We start from the raw sequence: 26,857 nt of genomic DNA, 5'->3' as shown, positions 1-26,857 counted from the left end.
ATTTTAAAATTAGTGTATAAATACAAAAAAAACACACACACACACCACTTGTTTTATGATTGTACTAGCCACAAAAAAATTACAAAGAAAATTCTTGTCAAGCTGCAGAACAAAACTTCAATGTCGACTGTAGCCATAGAACAGCATTAAATAATTTCTTGTCAAAGAGTGAGCTGCTGGTTTTATCACTAAACGGTTCACGCAGACCAGAAGCTACTTCCTACTCAAGGAGCTGGGAAAGATGGCAGTTGTTTCAAGATTTTAGTCCTGGTGACGATCGACTTAGAAAAGGACAATAATGAAGCAGAGATCTTTCAGATTGTTTTCATGTGGCTGCTGTAGCAGTGAGTTTAATCTTATCATCTTCTATCTGCTTCTCTTCTTGAGCTTGATTCAAGAACATGGATGCCAAGCCCAGCAACTAGATCCGGGAGAAGGTATTATGTTTCTTTTTAGTCTGAATTATTTGCTGATTTCTACCTCATATACTAGTAGGCTACATGTATAAGTAATTTTCCCTTTTTTTAATGAGGAAAAGAAATTTCTATTTCAGCAAGTACATTGTCTGTAAAAATTAGTAAAATTTCAATCGTAGGAAGTATTAGTTGGAAGAACACTTGAAGCTCCAAGTAGTTTGGCATTGATCATATAAATGCACACATAGAATCATACATAAATTGTTTTGTTTTGTTTTGTTTTACAGTTCGTGCATTGAGGGTGATAGCCTCTAAGTTGGAAAAAAACTGGAATTTCTCAGTAGATCCATGCAGCACAAATGCTGGATGGGTAGAAACAGCACCAACTACTTCTGAGTACATTATGAGCAATCTCACATGCAGTTGCAGCTCCTCCATGAGTCTTTGCCATGTGACTAGCATGTACACCTCGTTATCCTGCAACTTAATTCTCTGCTTATTAATAATGCATCTCATCTAACTTGACCTCATTCTTGTATGTTTGATTTGATGTTTTAGTCAGTTGAAAGGTCAGAACTTGACTGGTGTTCTGCCAGATGAGTTTGCCAACCTTACCTCCTTGCAAGTGTTGTAAGTTCTAGAAATGATATAGGATGTGATTGAATGCTCGAGTCCTTCTCTTATTGGATATAGAAATGACATTTTTGATTGAATTGTTGATAGTTTTGAACAGAATTTGTTGTTTGTTTGTTTAATAGAGACCTACCACGAAACTATCTCAATGGAACTATTCCAAGTGCATGGGCTTCTCTTCCTCTGACCAAATTGTAATATATTTAATTGCTTTCTTCTATCTTTCCTGTTTCTAAACTTTTGAAAAATTAAATGAAAAAATAACATATGAAAAAGGCAACACAAGAAACTCTTCTTTGCAGGTCACTGCTAGGAAATCGCGTGTCAGGGACAATTCCAGAGGAACTAGGGAACATCACCACACTTCTTGAACTGAGCTTACCTCTATCATTTTCTTCTCTTGAACTCTTTTTCTACACACTCTCTGATGTTATGTAGATTTATTCTGCTGCAGTACTTTGGAAAGCAACCAACTACAAGGCCCAATACCTGCATCTCTTGGCAACCTCATCAACTTAAATTTATTGTAAGCATTTCTCTCACTCAATAATTTAGTGGATGATATGTGAGATTTATAGACCATTCATTGTGACATACCGTAATAAGGATTGTATGTAACTTTGGTATGTGACTATGTTCAATCAAACTACAAACAAAAAAAATTGAGAATTGTTGAGAGGTAATATCTAACATTTTGAAAAGATAACATGAAGTGTTTTGCAATTTTCCCATATTTTTCATGATTGATCCATTAGGTTGTCACGTGCTTAATTTAGAGATTGAGTATATGGCCGATAGTTTACTGCAGGGGAAACTTAGAAGGCATCCCTCTGATTGCAGTTTTCGATTGGAATGTTTTATTGAACCGATCTAAAATTTGGCCAAACCAAATGCCTTCTACTAATGGTCTTATGTTCACAATTAAGCTACTTGAACCAATTGATCTAATGTGGGTTTAAAGGCATTGTCTGGTTGTTGAGAGGATTGTTCATTGCCAATACTTCTTTTATTTCTCCTAACTATTTGTTATGAGAAGAAAGATAGAAGTGAACTCGTGAATGGAATTGAGGATGTCTTTAGAAAGACTAACTTTTTGTAACATGATGATCATATCCTATCTTCTTTTTATGGATGGGTTTTCTTTGGTGGAAAGATTGGAAGGAGATGAGAGGGAGATAGAGCGGATATGACAACAATATGTACATTAGTGATTCATATACATTATGTGTAGATTTGTGAGTCTTTCCCTTCCCCTCTCCCTCCTCTTATCCTTCCACCCATGTAAATGTAACCCAATAGTCGATATCAATGACAATGTCAATGCCGAGCAACCAAGTCTTAAATAACTTTACCTAAAAATAAAAGTCTAATGGATCAATGGGGCCATACCTAGTTGACTTTGATGTCTAGTGGAATAGTGAGTGCCCTAAAGGCTGATGAGGAGGATTTGTGAAGAAAACAAGAAGAGAAACCGCTGTTCTTAAGGTTTTCCAAAAAAGAAAATTTTATTCAATAATGAAGGATAATCATTCAAACAACTAAATAGACGTTTATATAGACAAACCTAACTCATAACAAAAAAACTACCCAAAATATCCTAAATACCAAAAAAATAGAAATTATCAAAAATAATAAACTAGATGTTTGGAGCTTCCAAGATGGCCCTAAACGATGTTTTTCGGATCCAAAATTTGGGGGTTATGGAGTACACCTGGTAACAAATCTAGGTCTCTGAACGAGCTTCGATTCAAGTCAAACGACGCCTTGTTTTGATACCCAAGTCAAAAGTTATGACCTTTTGAAATTCAGGAGGCCTTCTTGGGTTTTGATACCCACTTTCACACTCCATCCTTTGATTCCCTCACTCACATTCAGTCTATCCCCTTCACCTTTCACACACACACCTTTTTATCATCCTCTCTCAACTTCCTTACATAGCTTGTCCGACCTTTTCTCTTTATGTGTTGTCATGCCTCTCTGACAATTTCCTCATACAAATCCTCTTACTTGACATAGGTCCCTTGATGACCAAGTCTTTTTGATATGGACAAATATGGTAGAATCTACCCTTGCTACTTCTTTCAGGACTCGACATTGTATTGCATTTAGATTTTTTTTTTTTTGCATTCTTCATTTATCATTGCTGAAGTGTCGATATGCTCAACAATCAACCCTTGCCCGTGACAATAGTGTAAGGTTTCTTAAACCACTCCCTGATAGGGAGCTTCTAAGAAAATTTGAGCATGGGTATATGAGAGGCTTTATTGGTTATCAACCTGAGCACTATACTAGGAAGAGTTTTGAATTGCCTTTAGATTTGATACAATAAATAAGAAAAAAATTGAATTAACTTCAAATTCAATTAATAGGGATAAAATTCAAAATAGCCATGACACAACCTGAATATATAAATGAGTGATACAAATTGCTAAATTTACTAAGTAAATTAACTTTAAAATATTTTATTAACATTTATATCATATAACACAATTTTTAGGCTAGTTTAGTTAATCTTAGACACTGTAAAATTATTATCTTGAAAGATATAATTAATCTTTGTTATTTATTTTGTTTTATATTAAAATAATTGAAAGATTAACATGACACCTGAGATATAATCTAGGTGGATTGAACAAGCCTTAACTGTAGGATAGATTGAGGGATGAGGTTCCTCTGCTTTTCTTCTTGTTCAATTCTTTGAGACATGAGACATGAAAGAGTGGATTTGTAGTCATGTGGCAGATTAATCTCATACCTAATGTTCCCAATGTGAGTAATATGAAATGACCTAAAGAAGTGATCCACAAAATTCTTATTTGAACATTACTGAATGAACAGTTGTTAGCATTGTTGTAGATTAAGCAAGACAAAATTGACCACTTCAAGGGAGACACCATGATGTTTATGTCATAGTAATGTCGCATCATATTGAAGAATCACTGCCTTTCTCCTTATCTTTAGGGATAACTAAAGTTTTATTAGAATAAATTTTAGAATAGATCAATTGGAAATTTTCCTTATTGAATAAACTAAAATGTTGCTTGGTCTTTCTTTTATTACTATTATTATTTTGAATTTAGATTAAGTTATATTAGGGTTTAGATCGAGTCATGTTATCAATCTATAGAACGGAGCATTGAGAGTTTTTTGGAGTTGTAATAAGAGTTTTGAGTGATTGCGAGTACAAGCGAATAATTTTGTATCAATCTACTATTTGCCATTAATAAAAGTTCTTCCTTCAATCTCTTCCTTTAAATCTACACATCATTTGTTGGGCTTTTTGCAAGAGCCAAGAGCATTATTTGATTTCTATTGGCTTAAGCCATGCAATTCCTCGTGTAGATTACTTGAGCTTAGGGGGAGTCCAAGCATAGATTACTTTGAATGGAGTGGTTTGTAGATGTAAGTGGTATGTGCATTGTAATATTATCAACCAAAGCAAGACATTATGAAGCCAACAAATCAATGACCCTACTCGACTCATTTGTTCACTATCTTAGCTCTATCATCTGATTAAGGGTTGCACCCTAAGTTGAATTTGATATAAGCTACAAAGATTGATAATTCCTTTTGAAAAGAACTAGTGATAGTACCCTCAGTCAGTTGATTGTTGGACTTTACGACAATCACTACGGAGTTTAACACATAACCCATCTATCAAATCAGTCAAATATATAGACTCAATGCCTCATCTATAAAACCCCTGCATCATAATTAAGTTAGGCAAGCAATTTCCTCCCTTTTTCATTTTACTGTGCCTCATGGAGTGTGACCTTGTCAGGTTCATCACCTGCGTCTCTTTCTATCTTTAATGTCTGACATTCTCTACTTCTTTCCTCTTCCTACTAAAGGCCACCAGATGGGATCATGATAGCTTAAAATTGACTCTAACAGTCTATGACCACTGCTACATCACCATTTTAAGGATGTGATAGAGCAAGGAAGTGAGAATATTTGGAAAACCTATCAACCATGAATATCAAGCTATCCACCATTTACTGCAAATGGTACTGTTTTGATCTACATTACGAGTTGTTGCAATTCAACATTAAATTGGCTCTCATATTTCATAGCATCAAACGGGAGTAGCTTTGGTTGTTGGAAATACAAAACCAACTTGCGCACAATGTGAAGGTGTTAGAGCACATAAAGTCGGATGGGTTAGATCTGAGTTCCGCAGGATGAGTCTGGCTCCCCATGTATTTCCACCTCATCTTGACTTTAACCGACAACTCAGCATGACTCCTGACCCACAGAACATGTGAGGGCTGCAGAAAACCGCCACATCAGAAGGCATGATGTGCAAGATTGTTGACCCACTTTCATTGTGTTGGTGTGGGGATTTGTTGCCCAAATATGCACTTCAGGTGTACTGAATTGTGTGAATGGAGAAAGTATGACTTAAAAAATAAGGAACAAAATATATGGCGCACAACCTTTATGAGACCCACGAGTTCTTTCTGGTAGGTGGGGGGATTTTGGTGATGAATCCCCAAGGGTCGCACTGCCCCATGCTCTAATTTGAGGTTATGGAAACTTGCAAAAGATTTTCAACCACTGGCCTACACCAATCCAGCTATCATACTCTGTTAATAAACTGAAAATATTTAAGCACTATCCATGTCAAATTAACAGCCTTGAAATTGCATTAGTGTTGCATCCTCATCTTTTTGCTAGATGGATTCAAGTGATATAGAAACAGATGAGCCTCAAACAATTATTTAGTTTTTTCCTTGGAAATACCAATATTGTTTATTAAGAAACCGTGGAGGAATGCTAATGCTCAATGATTCTCCAACTAATCAACTAATAAAAGCAGCCATTGGGGTTTTTTCCCAGTTCCTACCTATTTTAGTCATTAATGGTTTTACAATCTATTTGTTTCTTCCTGTTTTCTTGTCAGGCATCTCTCTGCAAATAACCTAACAGGGCCATTACCAGATTCACTTGGCAAATTGACAAATCTAACAGAATTGTGAGTAATATATTTTCATCTACTTATTTAATTAGTGATATATGGTTCCTGTGAAAATATCAGTGGCTTGGTCCTTCCATCTACCCAAATCTGTTAATTGCCATACCAAGTGATTGGGCTATTTTATTTGTACTGACGATTTCTTATTTGATTTCAGTGTAATTGATGGGAACCCAATATCTGGAAAGATTCCAAGCTTCTTTGGAAACTGGACAAAACTCGTCAGATTGTAAGAACCTGTACTCTTGGTTCTTTGTTATCTGGCCTTCCAATTTTTATCAGCATCAGGGTTTTTAGTAGTTTTCCTGAATTCTGAACCATTTGCTATTAGGGATATTCAAGGAACATTAATGGAGGGGCCTTTTCCTCCCACCTTCTCAAATTTGACATCAATTCTTCAGTTGTATGAGTTTTGAGCTTAGTTTCCATCCTTTTTTCTTCTTGACATTTCTGTATTACTACTATTAACAAACTGGCTAATTTGGTCCTTAAGGAGGGTCTCTGATCTGAAAGGAGGTCTTCGGAGTTTTCCTGCTCTACAAAATATGAAAATGTTACACAGACTGTAAGTACACTAGTTTTTCAGATGAACCTTCCAAGTTCCAATATAGTAACACTATGCTTTCATCTTTTTTGTTTTTGTTTCACTCCCTAGTGGACACCTATTGTAAATTGCCGAATCGGTGCAGGGTTCTTAGGAATTTGTCTATGACCGGCCACCTTCCTGATTTTATTAAAGAATTGCCACTAAAAACCTTGTAAGTTTCTATGTTTGTGAAGTTCTATATTTCTATTTTCTTTCTTTTCCATATCAAGCAATTGCTCAAACTAAGGAGAAACTGATAATGCATCCTTTATTTGTAGACGCATATGCTGCTATTATTTAATTTCAGTTTCCTTTTCATTCAGGGAAACTTTTTTTTTCCTTTTTGGTCTGGTCTCATTTCAACGTATTAATTTTATGATTCATTTCAGAGATGTGAGCTTCAACAACTTAAGTGGTCCAATTCCAGATAGCTATCAAGCACTGTTAGGAACAATTAATTACATGTAATCGTTTTTCTATCATGCCCTTTGTTAAAAAAGAAAATTTACTTCATGGGCTATTCAGTGTATATATTTTACCTATGATCTTGCTAGTAAATTATATATTCTGTCTTCATGTAGGTACCTTACAAGTAACATGATTAGTGGGAAAATACCAGACTGGATCTTGGAGAGTGCTAAAAATTTGTATGAAACTCTTTCTAGGGCACTTATATCTCCAAATTTATGTTAAGCATGAAACACATGACCTCATTCTTGCATATGTAACAGTGATCTTTCTTATAACAATTTCAATGGTTCGCCTGTCACATCTAGTTGTCAACAAGGAAATGTGTAAGTTGTGGTTTACTGGATACTGACAAGACACTGTTCATGTCCAACAACTGTTAATTTTTTATTGCAGGAATCTATTTTCTAGTTATTCATCCATTCACAATGATTTGTAAGTTAATTTCTTCCCACCTTAATTCTTGATGCATCAGTTACTGCCTGTTCATTTTTATTTAACAATTGGTTTAGACTTGAGAAAATAAAAGTAGTATCTTTTTGTGTTTCTTTTATAGAGTCGCACCATGTTTTAGGCGAAATCACCCCTGCACTGATGAAGTGCGAAGTTAGTACCCTTATCTGCCAAAAGCATTCTTTTTAATTCTCCTTTAGAGCAAAATGATGCATCAAGAAGATTCAAAAGTGATTTCATAATGATTGCAGATTGCAACTTATTCATCAATTGTGGAGGGCATAAAGTAGTTGTTGATGGTAATGTATATGAAGCAGATACAAACCGGTTAGGGCCATCTTATTATTCTGGTGACAATGGCAAATGGGCATACAGTTCTACGGGTTACTATAGAGACAAGCATAACAATGATAGCGAGAAGTACATTGCTATACCTACAAATTCCTCATTATTGCACATGGATAATCCCAATTTATACATGACTGCTAGGCTCAGTCCTCTCTCTCTTAAGTACTATGGCCTCTGTTTACATGAAGGAAACTACACAGTGAAGCTTCACTTTGCTGAAATAATGTTTACTGATGACCAAACATTCCCAAGTGTTGGACAGAGGATATTTGATGTGTCTATACAGGTAATTGTTTAGTATTATCTATATCCCTCCATTAATTGCATGCCTAGTTCTCTGTTTCAAACTGAGATACCCAGTCTTTTCAGTAGTGTTTTTTGTATGAGAAATTTTAGTTGCATTTTTCATCTTCTGTGCCACTCTCATGCTTATGTTGTTAACTCTATCTTCGTAATCTATTTGCTATGCAGCCAAGTTTACATATTGAAATGAACTCATTAGTGTGGTTGTTATCCAACTAATGTTTAACAATTGTTAGCTCATTCAGATCAGAGTGATGGTGATTTTATATCTCCAAAATATTACCGGTATTTAAAATTAGATAATATGGATTGATGCTCTAAAAGTCAGTTAAGTATTTCTTTTGAAATTGATTAAAATTTAGATATCAGGCACTAGTTAATCCACTATGTGCATTTTTAAGGCAAATTGTTAATTCCAATTCACCAAAATTTGAAAATTTTCCAGTATGGCACCTGGTTTTTCAGACTTATGCTATTATTCAGTCAATATGAAGATATAGCCTTTGCTAGACATCATTATGCTAGATTGAAGAATATGATTTTTGAAGAAATTTATTTATTTATAACTATGCAGGGACAGAAGGTTCTGAGAGACTATAACATTGCAAAAGAAGCTCATGGCAATGGAAAAGTAAAAATTGAGGTCTTCAATAATACTTATGTCGATATAGATGGCACTTTGGAAATTCACTTACAATGGGGTGGAAAAGGCACACACGCCATACCTTATAGAAATGTATATGGACCTCTTATATCTGCCATTTCAGTAACACCAAGTGAGCCTTCAATGTCCATACTATGTTCTCTCCGATTCAATTTTGTGCTTACGGTTACAGTGACAAATGACCTGATTATTATCTCTGTAGACTTCTCACCTGATATGTGTATAGAAGCTTCGCAACATAAGTTATCTACTGGAGCTATTCTTGGCATTACTGCTGCTGCCTGCACTGTAGCAGCCTAATTGTACTACCAATTTTGCTTTTGTCAAGAAGAAGAAAACATGATAATGGTAATGTGGAAATTTTTATGCTTATTTGATGTCATTTTCTTTTTTTATAGATATATATTCTTGTTTGATAATGTACTGATTAACCTTAAGTATATGCAACTCAATATATGCAACTAATATATTGCCTAATGTATATCAAACAAGAATATATAACTTGGTTCTTATTATATATTGACAGCACTCAATATATGCAACTAATCAAACAATAATATATATCAAAACATGATAATGTACTAATTTGAATGCGATGTCACATGAATATATTGCCTAATGTAGCAGCACTCAATATATTGTAATTACATGAATGTCATTACTTGGTTCTTATTAATGATGTTGCATTGCCTAATGATGGACTGCATACATATTGCTGATGTCAAATTTTGTATTGCTGCTGCTTCTTAGTGCCTTCTGTTCAAGTCTCAGCATTGATTTTTCTATCTGTTGTTCATTGTCATTGAGTGCCTATGCTAATCTGGGGAGGACCAAAAATGTAACATTGTTAGCTAGAAAGAGAGCTTGAACAACCTACAAAGAGGGGAGAAGTTCCTTAAGGGCTCTGTATTCTCATGGACTTGTTCTGATGTTAGTTCTTTTTTCTTTTTTCTTACTTTTGTTGATGGATATGATGTATCCACTGTATGCTAGAGTGCTTCCTATAAGACATTATTTTATTTTTATTATCCATAATTTACATAAAATTTACAAGTCTAGTGGCTTTGAGTAGACGCTTTTGTCTGCACTACGTAGGTGCATATCATCAGTCATTGCTCTAGATAAACACGCATTGCCAGAGGATTAGTTTTGTAACAATTTTGGATACTATATTAGACCTTCCCTTTTGAAGTTGTAGTATATTTTTTGGTCTTTAAACAACAATAGCATGTCCTTTGTTGAATTATTTGCTGTGTGGTATGTAATGAAGTCCATTAAGTTTATACCACCAGCACTTAACTTGGTGATGCTCAAAGACGTTGAGGTAACAAAGTGACATGAAAAGAACAGAAGTAGAGGATGAAGACACATGGAGAGGAGGAGATATTCAAGAAAAAAGTTTCAATTTGTAAACTATAAGATGATAACAATTTACAACACAAGCTTTTATGCTTGGAACCTAAAAATAAGAAAAATAAGAAAGATGTGGACTTTGTGGGATCATGAGGATCTCACACTAATTCTCTCATTCTTGTTGCAATAGGTGAATTTCTTTTAATTATGCTAAGTAGTTATTTTTTACTACTGTCCACATTTGTAAATGAAGTCATCTTGTGCGTCTAGATTCAATACACCATCTATTTTGTGTTGATTTGCTTTCTGTAAAATTATGATCTCAATGAAACTCTCTCTTGGAACTTAGTTTTCTTTATATATATATATATATATATGTACTGATCCATCTACTAAATGGGTTGCAGAGCTTGGAACAAGTCCATTGTTATAACATATTAGCATCCATTTGACTTTATGATTAAACTATTTTTTAATGCAGAACTTAGAGGAATAGAATTGGTGACAGGATACTTCAGTTTTAAACAAATCAAAGCTGCCACAAAAATTTTTGACATTTCAAACAAGCTTGGTGAGGGTGGGTTTGGTCCTGTTTACAAGGTATTGTTGCTAAATCATACAGTTTTACTTGTTTTACTTACACTTGAACTTTAAAATCCTCCAGTAATAGTAGGAGGTTAACATTTGCACAACTATAACTCCCAGGGTATGCTGCCAGATGGAACTCTAATTGCTGTAAAAAAGCTCTCAGCTAAGTCAAAGCAAGGGAACCGTGAATTTGTAAATGAGATAGGCATGATATCTGCACTAGAACACCCGAATCTTGTGAAACTCTATGGATGTTGCATTGAGCGAGATCAGTTACTTCTAATATACGAGTACATGGAAAACAATAGTCTTGCTCGTGCGCTATTTGGTAGTTTCTGTAACTACATATTTTTCTGTTTACACATTTATCTTTGTTGTTATGTTAGACAACTTACTAAGCAAATCAGTATTTATAGGTCCTGAGCAATATAGGCTAAATCTTGACTGGCAGACACGGTGCAATATCTGTATGGGAATAGCAAGAGGATTGACATATCTTCATGAGGAATCCAGATTAAAGATTGTTCACAGAGACATCAAAGCAACTAATATTCTGCTTGATAAAAATTTTAATGCAAAAATATCAGACTTTGGGTTGGCTAAGCTTGATGAAGAAGAGAATTCTCACATCAGCACTAGAATAGCAGGAACAAGGTGAACTCTCAGATTACATGCATAATAGTCTTTATATCAAACAACATCAACTAGAATTTTGTTTCAGTATTTACAATGTGATTAACCTTAAGTATATGCAACTCCCAAGTCTAATATAACTCACCTCAAGTTAGAGGCTTAGAGCATAGATAGATACATGTTTGCCTAACTGGTCAACTGAAAACATTGGTCCTGCTGACTTAGTAAAACCATAAGCAATATCTAATCAGTTGAATAATAGGATTATGAGTTTCAGGGAAGCAAATTAACATTATTTTTTCTTTCAAGGGAGGCACTCCTAGCCTCCTTGTGCCGCCCCTTAAATGTGGTCTTTGGGAGAAGTATATGGCGTGCTAATCTTCTTTTTTGCAATAATAGCATCTCTAATAAAGTGTGAAACATTAATATGAAGTGTGAAAACTTGAAACATCAGATTGCCAGTAATATGAATGGCTACTTGATTCTCACAATGCATCTGCAATGTTTTAGAACACAGAATCTGAGGTCCGTATGTAAAGACTTAATCTATATCATCTCAATAGGCTATTAAGAACATTAAGGATAAGTGTTAGGCTACCTGCCAAAGAAAGAAAAGCACTCTGCCATAGATTGAGGCATCGCGCTAGTTTGACTATAAGACTCTCCCAATAAGATCTATCTGGTCTGCTTGAACTGATCAACAATATAATCTATTAGTTACTCCACAAAGATTTTCTTTGGAAGATTGCCATATGAAAATTTATTTGGCATTCATTTAAGACACACGTAAACTATATATAATTATTAGCCAAAATTTAAACAATTGATTGGAGAAGTAGTCTACAACATAAGTTTTAGCATACCCTTGGGCAAATAGTCAAGCCATGTATAAATCAATTTTCCATTTAGAAGATACTATATCATGATCATGCAATTGGCATGTCACATGCTCACTCTAAGAGATGGTGAAAACGTTCTTATATAGCACGTGAAAGAAGAGCATGTGCCTGCTCATCCATGGCACATATCAATAGGGATCACTTAGAATTTTGTGGTAAGACATGAATTGTCACAAAAGACAAAGACAAACAAATGTGTGATGATGTGTGGTACAAACATAATGGGCAACATGATACATAGTGGAGGCTTAACTTTTTGTAAAGGAATAGCTGAGGTTTTATGTCTAATGGTAATAACAATTATAAGAGGGTCTATGAATGAAGTCACTAGTAGAACTTGAGGATTTGGTGAAGTCCCTACATTGATCATACACATGTATTGGATGAGAAGTAGAGTTGGACAACGATAGAGGAGAGGTAGCACAAAGTTGGTGGAGGGTGTATGGATTCAAGATACAAGGCATACTCCACAAAATAAGATATCCACTAGACTAGATCACAACACTTGATTCCGAGTAAGAAAAGTTGCAATGAAAGAACTGAAGTTTAAGTTTGTCATGTTCAGGTCAAAAGGCATGAACAAAGCAAAGACTAAAAAACTCTAATAAAGGGAAGGCAGATTGTTCAAGATAAATACACGAGAAAGGTGTTTTGTTTCATTATGACAGAGGAGGAAAGAGTAGGGGATGACAAAAGTGGATGGAAGTACTTGACCATGATACTAGTGTAAAGCCAGGTTTTATTTCAATGTTGATAATATGATTACTCGTCTTGTATACATGACACCCATGACTAATAATATGACCTCAGATAATAACCACTAAACTTTGAACCCTTTTATTCTAACAATACATATACACATGATTACTTAATACGATGATTCTCCAAACATGTTTAGTTTAAAGTTAAGTCATGCAATGTAATGCAGGATTTTGCTACAGGAAAAAAGTTTCAAAGATTATACAGACTAGTCTCAACTCTCAACTATTTGAGGTTACGCATATGGACTCTTCATGGAACTGTATGCCAAATTATAACATTAGTGATATTCGTCTCTTAAATTCATTTTTAATTATGTTAACTAAAATTTTCTTTGTTTTGCCTCTGCTCCTCAATCTTAAAAACTAATTGATTCAACCTCTTTAAATATATAATGTATCAATTTTCTTCTAATATATGTACCATCTAGTGTGTTTTCTCTCATTTTATCAATCCAGCTTCATCTAATTGATCCTGAATAATAATATTTTTGATCTTATGATTCTTATCTTTCCTAAAATCTCACATATTCTTCTTAGTATTATCCTTTGGTTTTCTAATTGCTCAACACTCTAATCCATGAAGCATGATGTGTTGTAATATAATTTATAAATTTTTCTTTCAGCCTTAAGAGAAGCACGACTATTATACAATATAATAGAAGCTCTTGTCCATGACAATCACCCATTCTTTGTGCTGAATAAATATTTGCTTCTTGTTGTATTGTTGAAAAATTGATCATATCTTTGCTTAACTAATAGATAACAAAAATTAAGCTTCTACACAGCCACGATAAACATGCAATTGCAATGAAATATTAATATTTTTGATTAATTAAGTAGAGCACACATCTTCCTATATTCTCCATTCTTGTTGATTTTAAGTGTTGCTCATTCTTGCTTGCCCTGTTTCTTGCCTCACATTGAGCTATTATGGCTCTCCATTCCAGATGATTTATTCTTGGCTTGCTTGCCCTGTTTCGGGCTTCTCATTGAACTATTATGCAAAGGCCAAGAGAGAACAAATAAGGAGAATTCAAACTTGTGTTCGGTAATTGCTAATGATTGATGAGAATATTCTGGAAAACTATTTCTCATTAGAGTGACAATCAAGCAAGGATGCGATAAACTAGCTCTCTTAGTATCAATAACTACTATTTATTGTATGCTTTATAGTATCAATAACTATTTCTCATATGATGTCTTATATACTTTCTAGAACTATGCTTTTTGCTTATTGTAGTGATCCTAGTAGATTAAGAATTTTATCATGCTTTTTAATAACTACAAAGTTTCAAGTCTTCTGTCAGTAGGTATAGTATTATTGGATAAGTTGTGTTTCACAATTATTGTCTTATAGGGGCTACATGGCTCCCGAATATGCAACGAGGGGTTACCTGACTGACAAAGCAGATGTCTACAGTTTTGGAGTGGTCATGTTAGAAACTATTAGTGGAATCTGCAACACAAATTATTGGCAAAAGAAAGAATTTATATTTCTTCTTGACTGGGTAAGTAAATTATATCAATTGAATGAGTTTACATTTTTGCTCGTATTGCTCGTGCATGCATCTTATGCAAATGATACCTTTCTTTTTGTAACATCTCTAGGACATTCTCATTTGCTAGCGATTTGAGTGATTGTAATTGTTCCATCTACCTGATCTGCAGGCTTATGTTCTCTTGGAGCAAGGTAATCTGCTCCAATTAGTCGACCCTGCCTTGGATTCAGAGTACTCGAAGGAAGAGGCATTGCAGATGTTAAACTTAGCTCTCAATTGCACCGACCCAACTCCAACTCGAAGACCCACCATGTCGGCTGTGGTGAACATACTCGAATGCAAGACTACCATGGAATCCCTTTTTGCAGCATGGGAACCCCCCAGCAGAATGGATTTGAGATCACCTGTGATGCCAACAAACTTTCCCTCCTCCAGGCAAGCATCAAAGGAGATTTTGAACGAAGAAGAAAGTAATTTTCTTTCAGTTGCAAGCATGCAATGCTCAGACGAGTAGGCAATTATTTATTCTCGCAAAAATATAATAAGTGAATTTTTGGCAAAGTACATCCAACAATATTGGTATTGAATACCTTCCCTTGTGTAAGCAACTAAAATTCCCCCAAACACAGGATTGATTACTTGTAGATTTAAGAATCATCAGTCATTTAAACCTAACTGGCTGCTGTCTACAGACAGGACATCGAATTGCATTCCCAGGTTTACAAATAATTGAATTGATTATACAAAAGCAGTTCAAGTTGGAACCTTTTCTACTGACGTGGGGCAACGAACTATCAATTCGTCTACTAAATTACCTCTGGACCAATCAAAGGGAAAGTTATATCCTATCAAGTCAAAATCAACCTAAAATGCATTCTCCACGTTCAGTGGATGGAAGAGAATAGCAGATCAGACCAACTCATGATCCTGCCGAAAGCATAAGGGAGATGGGTTAGGATAGCATGACCGAAGATATCTTCCTTGACACAATGCGTAAACTAAACTATGAGCAATCATGAATTATCCTAAACCCACTTGCAAAGTTGGAATGAATTTCATAGTTCTAACTAAACCCAAAAGAGCAAATAAATACATTTATACCAACTTAAATATTATCATACCACTGTTAACAATCCCCTCAAACCTTCCCAGAGTTTTTGAACTTTCTTATGAGGATTCCTTCTGTCCAACTAGTACTATGTTTGGTTTGAGGTTTGATATACATTTATACAAAAGGGGATGAAAACAACGGGAGATACACTTTGATAGTTTTGTTGGATCCCACGGTGAGCTTCAGTACCATGCATATGAAAGTTGACTTTGCGACTGCAACGCAGTGAGGCTGACAGTAAGTGGTGTCAACAACTGCAATCAACTCACAATTAGCTCAAATGACTTGTGCACGTTGATTTAATAAAAGCATATAACATAGCCCTATTGGCCGATGAGTAGAGGAAGTGTCTCTCACAATAAAACCGTGTTACTAATGCACAATAATAAAGCACAAGACACACTAGTTGCCAAGTCTTGTTGCAACTCATGCTGGATCAAAGGAATTTCTTAAGCAAGATGAACTTTAAATGGAATTACTCATAGTGGCTCTCACAATAAATCCATGTGACTCGTGCACAATAATAAAGCACAAGACATGCTAGTTGCCAAGTATTGTTGCAACTCATGCTGGATCAAAGGTATTTATTAAGCAAGATGAACTTTAGATGGAATTTCTAGTAATGGCACTAAGTGGTTGACCTTCAGGTTCGTGTGCTGCTTAATACAAAGTGTCAGGTATCAATCTATATATAGACTGCCCATGGAAAAAAAGATGAAAAACCATTATATGGTTGATTTTTTGGCTGCTTCAATATACATTGATCCGGTGATAAGGGTCCATCCTTCATAGGGTCGTTGCCACGATGGAAATCAAAGTCTGGACGGTCAACGCCCCTATATCGCGGGCTGGTCGAGCAACCCACTCGCCCGACCGGGGTGGAGGATAGCCAAACCAATATCAACCCAATGTCACCATAGCTCGGTACGTAGCTCGGTCACGTACCGAGCTTCCGGCGCTCAGAAAACCATGTGCCGACGAGGCACACGCCGAGCGGCCAGCTCGCTCGGATTTAAGTCGAACCTCAGAACCGGCGAAACGGGAGCGCAACCGAGCAGTCACCCAGATCTCAGCACAACATTGGAGCTCGGTCCTACTGGCCGAGCGGCCACCCCATTCGGCCCAAGAGCCAGACACTCGGACGGCTGAGGGATGGCCGAGCGACCATCCCGCTCGGCCCACTAACAGACAAAAGGAGAATCAGCTGATATTTTTGTGGGTGTTGGTTGCTACTCGGAAAACCTATAGGTTCCACTGTACAAAAATTTTGTACAAAGGTCTGAACCTTTTCCTAGCTACCATGTGTTCTTTTAAATTAAATTTTGGATCACCTGCGGAACTTAACACGTTTGATCCAAAACTTAATCTATTTGTTCTTTTAGGTTTTGACTTAGATCTCCTGCGGAACTTACACGTTCGACCCAAGTCTCCTTAAGTTATTAATTCCATTAAATATTAATTTCCATAATTGGTTCCCAGTACTGACGTGGCGAGGCACATGACCTTCTTGGATATGGGAGCAACCACCACCGACTAGACAAAACCTTTTATAGAAAGCTAATATTTAATTTCCTAAAATAACTTTAGGTTAACCAAAGAGAACAATCAAATCACAAGGAAAAGAAAAACAAAAGAACACAAGATCGAAAAAACATATTGAAATTCTAGAGCGTAAGCCTCTTGTATTTGGTATTATTTCCATAAATAACTAGCATGATATGGAAATAAAATTACTAGTTATACCTTGTAGAAAACCTCTTGATCTTCTAGTATTCCTCTTCTAACCTCGGACGTTGTGTGGGCAGCGATCTCGAGATGAGAAACCACCAACCACCTTCTTCTCCTCCAGCAAGGTTCGTCCCAAAAGGAAGAACTTCACCAAAGAAGAAAACCAAAATACTAACCAAGCTCGAGATGCTAGCTTTCTCTCCTTCTTCTTCTTCTTCTCGAGTAGTATCACACCACCACAAAGCTCGATGGAAGAGAAGGGTTCGGCCACCACAAGAGGAAGAGAGGAGAGGATGGCCACACCAAGGAACAAAGAGGAGAGGAATAATAGATGTTGTATCTCATGAAGGCACCTCACCCTTCTTTTATATTCCTTGACCTAGCAAATTAGGAAATTTAATTACAATAAAATTTCCTTAATTTTCCTTGACATGAATTAATTGAGAAAAATAAAATAAAATTTCCCAATCAACTTGTGATGGCCAGCCACAATCAAAAGAGCAAATTAGGAGAGTTTCAACAACAAATTAAAACTTCTAATTTGTTTCCGGAAATTTTAAAAATAAAATTTCTCTTTAAAATCTTTTCATGGTTAATAAAGGAAATTTCTATAATTTTAATTTTATTATCATGTGAATAATTTTAAAGAGAAAATAAAATATCTCACCAATCTACAAATAAAGAAAGAGATCTAATCTCTTTCTTTAATCTTTAATAGATCTTTTATAAGAGAGATATTTTAATTTAAATTCTCTTTAATAAATTATTTCTTCCACATAATAAAATTAAAATTAAAATTCCTTTTAACTTAATTTGGCCCCACTAGCTTGGGTTCAAGGGCCCCTACACCATGGGTATGCAGGTGGGTATAGGTGGGTATAGAACTCATAAATAAGAGGCTACGATAGGGACGAGGAAATTGGTTTTGGTCTCCGATAAAATTAAGCATCCGTGTTCGCCCCTTAATTTTATCAATAATAATCATTCCACTAGAGAACTATTACTGCACCAATCCCAATTACATTTTGGGCTCCTTCTTATGGCGAATTTAGTCTCCTGTGTTTAAGATATCGAATGTTCACTAATTAAGTGAGTTCTTGACAACTCGTTTAATTAATATCTAAGAGAGTAGTACCACTCGACCTTATCATCATGTCGGACTTCCACCTGCAGGGTTTAACATCCTTATGAGCTCCTCTTGAGGACATTATCAACCTAGTATCTCTAGGACACGGTTTCCTTCATAATCAACACACACTATAAGTGATATCGTTTCCCAATTTATCGGGCTTATTGATTCATCGAACTAAACCTCACCTATTGATAAATTAAAGAAATAAATATCAAATATATGTGCTTGTTATTATATTAGGATTAAGAGCATACTTCCATAATAGCAGGGTCTTTGCTTTATAAAGTCGACTGAAAAGCGACCTCAATGGTCTACTCGATACACTCGAGGTGTACTAGTGTAATTATACAGTCAAGATAAACTGATACCTAATTACACTACGACCTACTAATGGTTTGTTCCTTTCCATTTTGGTCGTGAGCTACTGTTTATAATTTATAAGGTACTGATAACATTATCTTCTGCATATGACACCACATGCTATGTTATCTACAATATAAATTAATTGAACAACTACAAACAAATGTAGACAATTTGACCAAATGTGGTTCTTTATTCATAATGAATGTTTACAAAGCTTAGGCTTTCAGTATACACTCCAACAGTGGGAACTCGTGCCACCGACAGACAGCATGGTTGGCGGCATGGCAGGGTAGAGGATCGCTATCATGTCAGAGATATGCTCGGGTCATTGAGGTATGGTGTCAGAGACGCTTTCCAGATAGGTCTTTTCAGGAAAAGCTTTGAGAAGCGTGCATGCTTCCGGTAGCCCAATATAAGGAGCACCAAGCTTCAGCGGAGGTATGCTAACATTAATGTAGTTACTGTTACTCTGCTTCTTTCGATTCGTTTCTTTCGAATCATCGGTGACTGACTTGAGCGTCGGAGGACTATCGCCGGCGAATCCCTCCCTGGCTCGGCACTGACGCTACTGTGGTTGCAGGTCTCTCCGACTCGGAGTCCGCCGACAGTCAACAGGAGCGCCACATCCCCCAGCGTCCATCACCTCGACTCTCGGACAGGATCATACATGCTCACTCCTCGAAAGTACTACACATTCACCTTTTATATGCAAAAGCAAAGCTCCCTAAATAATACTTCCTCAATCAATTGCCCTAAGGTTGGATCAGCAATGGAAGGGTACGCATGCTATGATCTGTCATTTACTATTATAGTGTTAAAAAAGCAATCCACATGGCTGCATCTGCAGTGTTATGCCTGTTAGAGTGTATACTGAAAGCCTAAGCTTTTGTAAACATTTATTTTGAATAAAGAATCACATTTGGTCAAATTGTCTACATTTAGTTGTAGTTGTTCAGTTAATTTATATTATAGATAACATAGTATGTGGTGCCACATACAAAAGATGATGTTATCAGTACCTTATAAATTATAAACAGTAGCTCACGACCAAAATGGAAAGGAACAAACCATTGGAAGGTCGTAGTGTAATTAGGAATTAGTTTATCTTGACTATATAATTACACTAGTACACTTAGAGTGTATTGAGTAGGACCATTAGAGGTTGTTTGATTTTAGACCTTAGTTATTATGGAAGTGTAATCCTAATATAATAACAAACACATATATTGATATTTATTTCTTTAATTTATCGATGGGTGAGATTTAGTTCGATAAATCAATAAACCCGATAAGTTGAAATGATATCACTTATGTGTGTGTTTGTCCTAAAAATCTAGGTTGATAATGTCCCAAGACGAGCTCGTAAGGATGTTAAACCCTGGAGGTGTCCGACATGATGATAAGGTCGAGTGGTACTATTCTAATTAAATGAGTTGTCGATAACTCACTTAATTAATGTTCATTCGGGACTCTAACACACTCATAATAAGAAGCCCAAAAATGTAATTGGGATTGGTGCAGTATGGTATGAATTATTATTGATAAATTAAGTTGTGTTCGGGAGACAAAACCAATTCCTCCTCCGGTCCCTATCGTAGCCTCTTATCTATACCCACCGTGATGTGGGGTCGGCCAGCTGGCTTGTGGTTCAGCTAGGGTCGTGACACAGGTTCGTGGGTGGTAAACCCAAGCTTAGGTGGTGGCCCCATTAAATTTAAAAGAATTTTAATTTTAAATTTTTCTTATGTGAAAGATATAATTTAATTGGAGAGATTAAAAATTAAAATATCTCTTTTTAAAAGGATCTACAAAAGATTAAAGAAAGAGATTAGATCTCTTTCCTTATTTGTAGATTGGAAAAATATTTTATTTTTTCTCTTTGTAAATTATTCACATGTTGAAAAATTAAAATTATAGAATTTTCTTTTTATCACCCATGAAGGGATTTTAAAGGAAAATTTTATTTTTAAAATTTCCGAAGACAAATAAGGAATTTTTAATTGTTGATTAAAAATTGTATTGCTTGATCTCCATGAGGTGGCAGGCCATTACAAGGTTAATTGGGAAATTTTATTTTATTTTTCTCAATTAATTCATGTCAAGGAAAGTTAAGGAAATTTTATTATAATTAAATTTCCTTATTTGCCAAAGCTAAGGAATATAAAAGAGGGGGTTGGGGTGCCTTCATGACACACAACTTTTATTATTCTTCTCCCTCTCTTCTTCCTTGGTGTGGCCGGCCCCTTCAAGTTCTATATTCTCCTTGTTGTGGCCGAACCTTCTCTTCCTCTAGAAGATCAAGTGGTGGCCGGATTCAAGCTTGGAGAAGAAGGAGAGAAAGCTTTATCCCTTGGAGCATTGGTGGTGTTTTCTCTTCATCCTTGGAGGAGCTATTGACTTGGCCGAACCTTGCAAGGAGGAGAAGAAGGTGTATTGGTGGTTTCTCATCTCGGAAGATCGTTGCCCACACAATATCCGAGGTTAGAAGAGGAATACGGTAGAAGATCAAGAGGTCTTTCTAAAAGGTATAACTAGTATTTTTCCTTTTCGCATCATACTAGTTATTTTTGAAAATAATACCAAATACAAGAGGCATACGATTTTAGTATTTCGAATTTATTTTCGATGTTGTGTTCTTTTGGTTTTTCTTTTCCTTGTGATTTGATTGTTCTTTTCGGTTGACCTAAAGTCATTTAAGGAAATTAAATATTAGCTTTCCTTAAAAGGCTTTGTCTAGTCGGTGGTGGTTGCTCCCATATCCAAGAAGGTCATGTGCCTCGCCACGTCAGAACTGGAAGCCAATTTTGGAAATTAATATTTAATAGAATTAATAACCTAGGTGATTTGGATCGAAAGTGTTAAGTTCCGCAGGAGATCCAAGTCTAAACCTAAAAGAACAAATAGATTAAACTTTGGATCAAACGTGTAAAGTTCCGCAGGCGATCCAAGTTTAATTTAAAAGAACACATGGTAGCTAGAAAAAGGTTCAGACCTTTGTACAAAATTATTGTACAATGGAACCATTAGGTTTTCCGAGTAGCAACCAACAATGCCACATCTCAAATTCTTGCACATGCATATGTAGTTTGCATATTGCTTTAGTCTCCAGTTTGGCTCTCTCACATCATCCTAGTTTATCAGTTCAAACATAATAATATATCCCGAATAGAGTAAAAACCATGATGCTCTAATCTAAGTTGAATTTGATAGACATGAGAAAGATAAGAATGTTCATCTATAGAATGATGTCTGATGTGAGATTTAGATGCAAACGAGTTCAAGCATTTATGAACGATTGCACCTATAAAAACAAGAAACCAGCCAAGCACAGCTTTGTTTGGATAAAGAGAGTGTATAATGTGACAACTGGGAGAGGGAAAAAAAAGTCTCAATTTTGTCCATAAATCTTTTCCCAAAAATTTATACCATATGAACTACATCAATAATTGTCTATTGTAAGGATAGGATTTTTTTACTTTAAGCAATAAGTATTAACTTTGATTTCAGCACTGTGTTATTAAATGACAAGTCTAAACTATTTTAAATGAATTGATTTTTCTGGTTAAATTCTTAAATATCTAAGTTGTATTTTATAAGTTAAATAATTTATTAATAATGGCCGTGTATGTAGCTGAATATGTGTTCTCAATACAATGTATGGATTATGTGGTGACTCAACCTTCATTTTCTTAGTTGTTTTTTGCAAAAAAATACACCATCAGATTGGGCTGGGTCATCATCCTTTGACTTATGATCTTCTAGAGGACTAATATAGGGGAATAACCAGAGTTTCATCGCACTAGAATGGGGGACTATCTTTGGCTTTCTTTTGTTTCCCAACTACCTTTTGTTTGCCCAGTTTGCCTTGATTATCATCCATGCTCTTTTGAAACTTACTATTACTATTGCAATAGTGGACCCTTTTGCCTGTTAAGCTATTATTTACAGCTATTAGCTAATAGTGTCTAATGGTAATGGATGGTGGATTGCCACATTTTTTAATTTAAACTAGAATAGAATGAAGCAATCCACTATCAGGCCATCAGTTGCATGAAAATCAGCTACTTACAGCGACAAATAATAATTTTTCTATGAATCACACATCATGGAGCTCAAGTAGGGTGACAGACATACTATGGAAGCAGCTACGCCTCACATATTTTTCTTCGTTCAACTTGAAGGTTCAGATAGATTTTGATTATTCGTCAAAGTTAATGAGGTGCAATTAGAGTTGCTGTTAATGATATGAGAATGATAACCCGTTTGAATCGACTCCCAGAAACACTTCAATATCTCAGCAATGTTTTTTAGCTTGATAAATTTTGTTTTTGTTTTTTTTTTTAAATTTTTTATGATGGAGACGATCTGAACAACATGACACCATAACATTAACAACCTTGACAGGTAAATCGGAGAAATAGAGTAAAGTGGGTAAAAGCATGGTTTCAAATATCGCTCAAGAAGCATCGACCAAATTGAAACATTGTGTAACAAAGATTTCTAAATGAGCATTCAAAGATCGATCAATTTCTCCGAGTACATATCGAAACCTCAAACAGAATTGAATAGGCATACCTGAATCAGATTGCGTCTTCAGCTACTGCTTCCCCTTCTTCCTTACGCTCTGCCATCCTTTCCTCCCTTCCCAAACTGGAAGCCACTGTTTCAGGGACCGTAAGCCCATCAGGATACTGCTCCGTCTGCTCGACGAATGAGATCACCCCTGCAGGCGACCGCGAATCTAGGGCTTCGTGCGAACCCTCATCTTCGCTCTCTTCGTCCAAATCGGGACGAGCGGAGATAGCGGCGCGGGCGAAAGCCTCCATAATGGACTCCGGCGGGAGGGCGCAGTCCTCGAGCCCGGCGTCCTCCAGCCTCGGTGGGCGAACCGACGCCACCCCCTCGCGCAGCACCGAGCCATTCTCCTCCGACACACTCGCCATCAATCCGATGCTGCCAATTCTCCAACCGAACCGTCCTTGAAATCGTGCGATCTTGTGCTCACATTCTACACTGCAACTTGGGCCCGTTCCTTCTTAACTGGGCCAGTCAACTAATCCAGCTTATATAAATAGTACTCCTATAATATTTAATATTATAGTTTTTTTTAAAAAAAAAAAAGTATAATTACAATTAAAATAGGGGAGTTAAAATAGCCTCTATTTTGTCAAAGGATAAAAAAATCGCTCCACTTTAATTTTTTTTTTCATTGTAAATTGACATAAATGGACTTCGATACATTGTTTTAGGCTACATTTGGTAGGGTATAATCTGCTTTGTAATGTAATTAGGATTATATTACAAGGTTGATTATTTTGTTTGGTTTAATTTTAAACTTATAATGTAATGTAATCTGGATTACAAAAAGTAGTGAAGTTTTGTAATCTGGATTACAAAGCAAATACTATGTAATCGGATTACATTACGAGATCACCGTTTAACCAAAATTTAAATGTCGAATATATCCTTAGTACGTCCACCGTGGCCGCCATTCATTGCCATCGGCTGCCGCTGTCCACCGCCGTCGACCCGGCCTGCCGGCGACCACCGCCCGTCGCCGGCGACCACCGCCCGCCGTCGACGATCGTCGTCGGCGACCACTGTCGGTCGCTGTCGACGATTGTCGCCGTCGCCAGTGACGGCTGCCGGCGGAGGAGGCCACCGGCGACAACCGTTGGTTGCCGCAAGCTTCGGCAGAGGTGCGGTGGCTATCGGTAGAGGTCACAGGATATTTTTGTCATTTTATAATAATACGAATTATATTCTTTATAAAAAATAATAGACACCAAACAAAAGAATTAAAAATTATGATTTCTCAAATTTTAATTAATATTTATATTCTAACTGTAATTACTACACCACATAAGTTCGAGATTTAGATGAGAAATATAATTAAGAAATATATATAGAGAGAGAAAAGCTATCCTGCGGCACGCTCCGTGCGGTTTGGTGCGGCGCGTAAAGCTGAATCGATCCACTGATCGATTCAGCCCTGCTTCGTCTTTTAGCGCCCTGAATCGATCAGTGGATCGATTCAGCCCGCTTGTCTTCTCGCGCCCGTCGTGCCAGTCGCGCCCTCCCATCGTCGGCGGGCTCCGGCCGCCTGCCCCCGAACTTTACTATAACCGGAGGGGAAGGTGAACCCAAATGGTTCCGGCAGCTGTTGGGGCTGGATTGCAACCAAAATTGTTCACGATCGTGAGACGGGTGTGAGTAAACGAGGGCTGAATCGATCTAGTCCCTGCTGGATCGATCCATCGCTCGCAAGAAGACCAACAAGCGAGGATGAATCGATCAATGGATCGATCCACCGCACCGATCCGCATGAATGTGTGTCGCAGGGTAATATTTTCGCATATATATATATCATAGGGAGAGATATGGTACATCCTTTTCATTAAAAAATAAAAACTACCCTTTTAATTTTCGACAATTTACCAAATCACGCACCTAGACATCTTAATTGACCAAAAGACGTATGCTACTTTGATATTTACCAAAGGACACACTTTTTTAAGTGTACTTCCCTTTTTATCCTTCTGACAAATCAAACTTTTTTTTTCCGTTTTTTTTTCTCCCTCTTCTCTTTCCTATCTCCTCTTTCATCAACGACATTTAAAATTTAGTTAATTTTTTGATAACATTTTAATACATTTAGAGAACGTAAAATAAACTATGAATAGCAAATTTGAACTCCTTGCAACATCAGGAATCCACATGAACTGAAATGGGTATAATATGAGGTCTCTAGGTCCATCAGTGGGTTTCGGTCAAAACCCACTGATGGACCTAGAGAACTCTGATTGCACTCATTTCAGTTTCTATAGATTCCTGGTGTTGCAAGGAGTTCAAATATGATATCCATTGTTTATTTTAACTTTTAGAAGGTGTTAAAATACAAGAAAAAAGAATCAGCAAAAAATTTTCATATCAAGCCCACGTTGGGTCTGATATGGAATCATATCAGGCCCAACGTAGGCCTGATATGATTAATATCAGGTCTAACGTGGAGCCTTTTTGTTGATTATTTCTTCTTATATTTTAACACCTTCTAAAAGTCAAAATAAATAATGGATAGCATATTTGAACTCCTTGCAACATCAGGAATCCACAGAAACTGAAATGAGTGCAATCAGAGCTCTCTAGGTCCATTAGTGGGTTTCGACCGAAACCCACTAATGGACCTAGAGAGCTCCGATTGCAACCATTTTAGTTTCTATGGATTCCTGGTGTTGCAAAGAGTTCAAATATGCTATCCATTGTTTATTTTGACTTTTAGAAGGTGTTAACATATAAGAAGAAAGAATCAACAAAAAAGCTTCACGTTGGATCTGATATGATTTCATATCAAGCCCAATGTGGATCTCACTCTATAAGGAATGCTCAACTGTTTTAGGAACTCTTTCATTTCATAATGGATGTGTTTATGATTGCTCTAAGTAGAAAAATAGATAAGGGCATCAATGCATATCCTCTTACATAAATGTTTCAACTAGTGATGAAATCAAGTGGAAAAAGACAGTAGCAAAACGTTGAGAGTTCTCTGACAAATTAGAGAATGTATAATGCTTCATTACCTGTAAGAAATACATATGCAAACACTTAGAACAAATAGTTATAGTATAGCTATTGAAAAAAGAGAAAATACGTATAATTCCAATAAATAGAATTGACACAATACCAGATAGACCTAATTCTTCTACTAGCATGTAATTGCAAATAAGTCATGACTCACTTATTTCTTTTTTCTTTGTAAAAGAAAATTAATCCAGAAAATGAGATCACTTACGAGAAATAAGGGAAAAGAACAAAGAGACACCACTCCAAATTCTGAAGGTCGAAAGAAAAGTGTGTCAATTATTTAAATGGAAAAAAGATACCAAGCAAAAGGCAGAGGAATTGCAAAAATCATTACTTTTCAATATCCAATCCAGCATATTTGAA

The 26,857-nt window shown here is 36.2% G+C and overlaps 1 protein-coding gene and 1 pseudogene across 2 annotated transcripts; one reads left to right on the top strand and one right to left on the bottom strand.

Annotated features, from left to right (window-relative positions):
* Window positions 1–128: 128 nt before the first annotated feature.
* LOC121979203 lies at window positions 129–15,223 on the top strand (annotated as a pseudogene).
* Window positions 14,954–23,908, bottom strand: LOC121979202. 2 transcript variants are annotated; one of them, XM_042531140.1, is made up of 2 exons: window positions 23,489–23,908; window positions 14,954–15,506 (listed from the first exon to the last, which is right to left on the bottom strand). In XM_042531140.1, exon 1 carries the CDS (start codon window positions 23,854–23,856, stop codon window positions 23,494–23,496), a length of 363 nt encoding a protein of 120 aa, XP_042387074.1. In that variant the 5' UTR covers window positions 23,857–23,908; the 3' UTR covers window positions 14,954–15,506; window positions 23,489–23,493. The 2 variants fall into 2 exon arrangements, with proteins under 2 accessions (XP_042387074.1, XP_042387073.1); XM_042531139.1 differs by lacking the exon at window positions 14,954–15,506 and adding an exon at window positions 15,660–15,944.
* Window positions 23,909–26,857: the final 2,949 nt, after the last annotated feature.

Source organism: Zingiber officinale, chromosome 5A (assembly GCF_018446385.1).
Source record: "Zingiber officinale cultivar Zhangliang chromosome 5A, Zo_v1.1, whole genome shotgun sequence".
NCBI lineage: Eukaryota > Viridiplantae > Streptophyta > Magnoliopsida > Zingiberales > Zingiberaceae > Zingiber > Zingiber officinale.
Note: the sequence above shows the minus strand (reverse complement) of the source record. Positions and strands in the feature narration are given on the sequence as shown.

Bases quoted from the DNA above. Each gene is read 5' to 3' on its own strand.
- LOC121979202 (XM_042531140.1), bottom strand. From the start codon at position 23,856: ATGGCGAGTGTGTCGGAGGAGAATGGCTCGGTGCTGCGCGAGGGGGTG.